General features: G+C 40.5%; 1 protein-coding gene across 3 annotated transcripts in view; it reads left to right on the top strand.

The window, feature by feature from the left end:
* Positions 1–3,846, top strand: part of METTL10 (methyltransferase like 10) — a 54,716-nt gene that overhangs the window by 22,784 nt on the left and 28,086 nt on the right. For all 3 annotated transcript variants that reach the window (XM_011930207.1, XM_011930206.1, XM_011930205.1), the window contains exon 4: positions 1,638–1,745. In XM_011930207.1, coding sequence (XP_011785597.1) covers positions 1,638–1,745 — 108 coding nt within the window. The remainder of the gene's footprint in view (positions 1–1,637; positions 1,746–3,846) is intronic.

Consider the following 3,846-nt stretch of genomic DNA (forward strand, 5'->3'; position numbering starts at 1 on the left):
AGATGGAGTTTCGCTCTTATCACCCAGGCTGGAGTGCAGTGGCGCGATCTCGGCTCACCGCAACCTCCACCTCCCAGGTTCAAGCGATTCTCCTGTCTCAGCCTCCCAAGTAGCTGGGAATACAGGCGTGTGCCACCACACCTGGGTAATTTTTGTATATTTAGTAGAGATGGGGTTTCTTCATGTTGGTCAGGCTGGTCTCGAACTCCTGACCTCAGGTAATCCACCTGCCTCAGCCTCCCAAAGTACCGAGATTACAGGCATGAGTCACTGCGCCCAGCCAGTAAGTTAAGTTTTAAAGGAAGTAACCATTTAGTAAATGGTGAAGAGGAGGAAGGGAATTTCAGGCTACACTGTACTTTGTAACTTACTTTAAAATCTTTTTCTGATAATTCATTTATGTGGGTCCCCTGTCGGGTCTGTTTCTAAAGTCAATTTCTCCCCTTGGGTTTGGTTGTTTCCTTGAATGTCTGCTCATTTTTGGGTGCCAGAAATTGAATGTGAAACACACTGGAGATAGTTTGAGGCCCTGATTGATATCTCTAGAAACCTAAAACATCTATTTGTGATTTTTATAAGTTGTACTAGAAGAATAAACAACTGACAGAAAGTTTTTCATGTTTCCCTTGAAATTATTTTTAGTCTCATTGGTCTAAAAATGTTCATCATTGTTAGGGGGTGTGTAAAAACCAGAAGCTTCCATGCTTTTGCCACAGACACTACACAGCCTAGATGGATTAATGGCTAGTAAACACCAAAACTCTCAAGTCCAATAGTTAAAGAAACTTCTTGGGGATACTGATACCTGCCCACCCTACCTCATAGTTTTTTTTTTTTTGAGACCGAGTCTCGCTCGTTGCCCAGGCTGGAGTGCAGTGGCACGATCTCGGCTCACTGCAAGCTCGCCTCTCGGGTTCACGCCATTCTCCTGCCTCAGCCTCCTGAGTAGCTGGGACTGCAGGCGCCCGCCACCATGCCCAACCCTGTTAAGTCAGGATGGTCTCCATCTCCTTACCTCATGATCTGCCTGCCTCGGCCTCCCAAAGTGCTGGGATTACAGGCGTGAGCCACTGCGCCTGGCCACCTCGCGGGTTTTTTGTAAAGATCTAGTGGGATGTATGAAATACTTTTAAAGATGAAAAAGTAATATACAAATGTAGAGTGGTTAAAAATCACATGGCTGGTGGAGAATTGCATAATGTATAATTACACTGAAGGGAAAATTTAAAAATTGATAGCTTATTACATTTGCATTGATTTTATTCATATAATTTAATTGGGTTAAGTAAAATTTATGACAAATTTATGTGTGAATTGGAAATTATCAGTATCAAAAGTTAATGTTACCTTTTTTTGCCTGAGGGCTTATACATATATTTTCATTATTTTTGAGAACATGAATTTCCTTTTGAAAAAGAGATAAAATATTATGAAAACAAAGGCATTGTCATAGTATATGAACTTACAGTTTTTATTCAGAGTCTACAATAAAATTTAAGAATTATGAATTATTGGATTATATGTCATTTTCTCTACAACAAAAATAAGACAACCCCAGTCCTAAAGGAATATTACAATTCATAAAACATTATATTAAAATTTTATACTAAAGTATAAAATTATTTCTCTCTGTCTAGGCAAAATTTGGTTTCTCTGATATTACTGGAATTGATTACTCTCCTTCTGCAATTCAGCTTTCTGGAAGTGTTATAGAAAAAGAAGGTTTATCTAACATTAAGTTAAAGGTAATATTATTTATATTACTATCCTATTTATAATAGAAGTTAAATGTTTCTAGAGCATATTAATTGACAAGTTTTAAATTACCGTAAATTAGGGATCAATCAAAAATAATACAAATTGAAACATTTTTAAATAGCTATATTAAAAATTTAATCTAGTTGGTTTGGGGAAATTATTTTTTCTTCTGTATGTTTGTTCATAAACTACTGCTCCTGATGTTTGCAGATACACATATTACTTAACTATGGATTAACCAGATCAAAAGGTTTTTTTTTGAGACTGAGTCTCGCTTTGTCACCTAGGCTAGAGTGCAGTGGGGCGATCTCCGCTTACTGCAACCTCCGCCTCCCAGGTTCACGCCATTCTCCTGCCTCAGCCTCCTGAGTAGCTGGGATTATAAGCGTCCGCCATCACACCCGGCTGTATTTTTAGTAGAGACAGGGTTTCACCATGTTAGCCAGGATGGTCTTGATCTCCTGACCTCGTGATCTGCCTGCCTCGGCCTCCCAAAGTGCTGGGATTTGTAGGCGTGAGCCGCTATGCCTGGCTGATCAAAAGGTTTTAAATGCATCAAGTAGTAATGTCACCAGAAATCATTTAGTTTATTTTTGTGTCCTATAATCTGTGAGATGATGATTCCTAAATTTATATTTCTAGCCCAGTCCTCTCTTCTGAGCTCTAGAGTTATAGACAGGCATGCCCCATGTTTTTGGCTTCCCAAGTGGTATGTTTTTTGACAAATCAAAGGTTTGTGGCAAGCCCATTGAGCCCATCTGTTGACACCGTTTTTCCAACAGCATGTTCTCACTTTGTGTCTCTGTGTCACATTTTGGTCATTGTTGTAATATTTCAGAGCTTTTCATTATTATTTTATCTGTTATGGTGATTCATGATCAATGATCTTTGATATTACTATTATAATTGTTTTGGCGTGTCGTGAACTGTGCCCATGTAAGATGAACTTCATTGATGAATTGAAATTAGGCCAATTAAAAACCCTACAGTGGAATGCGCACGGTGGCTAACGACTGTAATCCCAACACTTTAGGAGGCTGAGGTGGGCAGATCACTTTGAGGTCAGGAGTTTGGGAGTAGCCTGGCCAACATGGTGAAACTATGTCTCCACCAAAAATACAAAAAATAGCCAGGCGTGGTGGTGGGTGCCTGTAGTCCCACCTACACTCCAGCCTGGACAACAGAGTGAGACTCTGTTTTTTTAAAAAAAAAACAGAGGCAGGAGGATCGCCTGAACTGGGAGGTGGAGGTTGCAGTGAGTTAAGATTGTGCCACTGCACTCCACCTGGGTGACAGAGGTAGACTGCATCTCAAAAAACAAAAAGAAGAAAACAAATACAAAAAATAAACAACCCCCACCTCAACACAGTGGCCTGTAAGTATTTAATTGAAAGGTAGAGTCACACATCTCTCACTTTAAATCAAAAGCTAGAAATGATTAAGCTTAGTGAGGAAGACATGTTGAAAGCTGAGATAGGCCAAAAGCTAGGCCTCTTGTGACAAAATTTAGTCAAGTTGTGAATGCAAAATAAAATTTCTTTAAGGAAGTTAAAAGTGGTATTCCAGTGAACACATGAATGATGAGAAAGTCAAACAGCCTTATTGCTGATACGGAGAAAGTTTTAGTGGTCCAGATAGAACATCAAACCAGCCACAGCATTCTCTCAAGCCAAAGCCTAATCCAGAGCAAGGCCTTGACTCTTTTCAATTCTGTGAAGGCTGAGAGAGGTGAAGAAGCTGCAGAAGAAAAGTTTGAAGCTAGCAGTAGTTAGTTCATGAGATTTAAGAAAAGAAGCCATCTTGACTGGGCATGGTAGCTCACACCTGTAATCCCAGCACTTTGGGAGGCCAAGGCGAGAGGATCACCTGAAGCCAGGAGTTTAAGACCAGCCTGGCCGACATGCTGAAACACTGTCTCTACTAAAAATACAGAAAGTTAACCGGGCATGGTGGTGGGTGCCTGTAATCCCAGCTACTTGGGAGGCTGAGGTAGGAGAATCGCTTGAACCTGGGAAGCGGAGGTTGCAGTGAGCCAAGATTGTTCCACTGTACTCCAGCCTGGGCAACAGAGTGAGATTCCATCTCAAA

Source organism: Colobus angolensis, unplaced genomic scaffold (assembly GCF_000951035.1).
Source record: "Colobus angolensis palliatus isolate OR3802 unplaced genomic scaffold, Cang.pa_1.0 Scaffold85, whole genome shotgun sequence".
NCBI lineage: Eukaryota > Metazoa > Chordata > Mammalia > Primates > Cercopithecidae > Colobus > Colobus angolensis.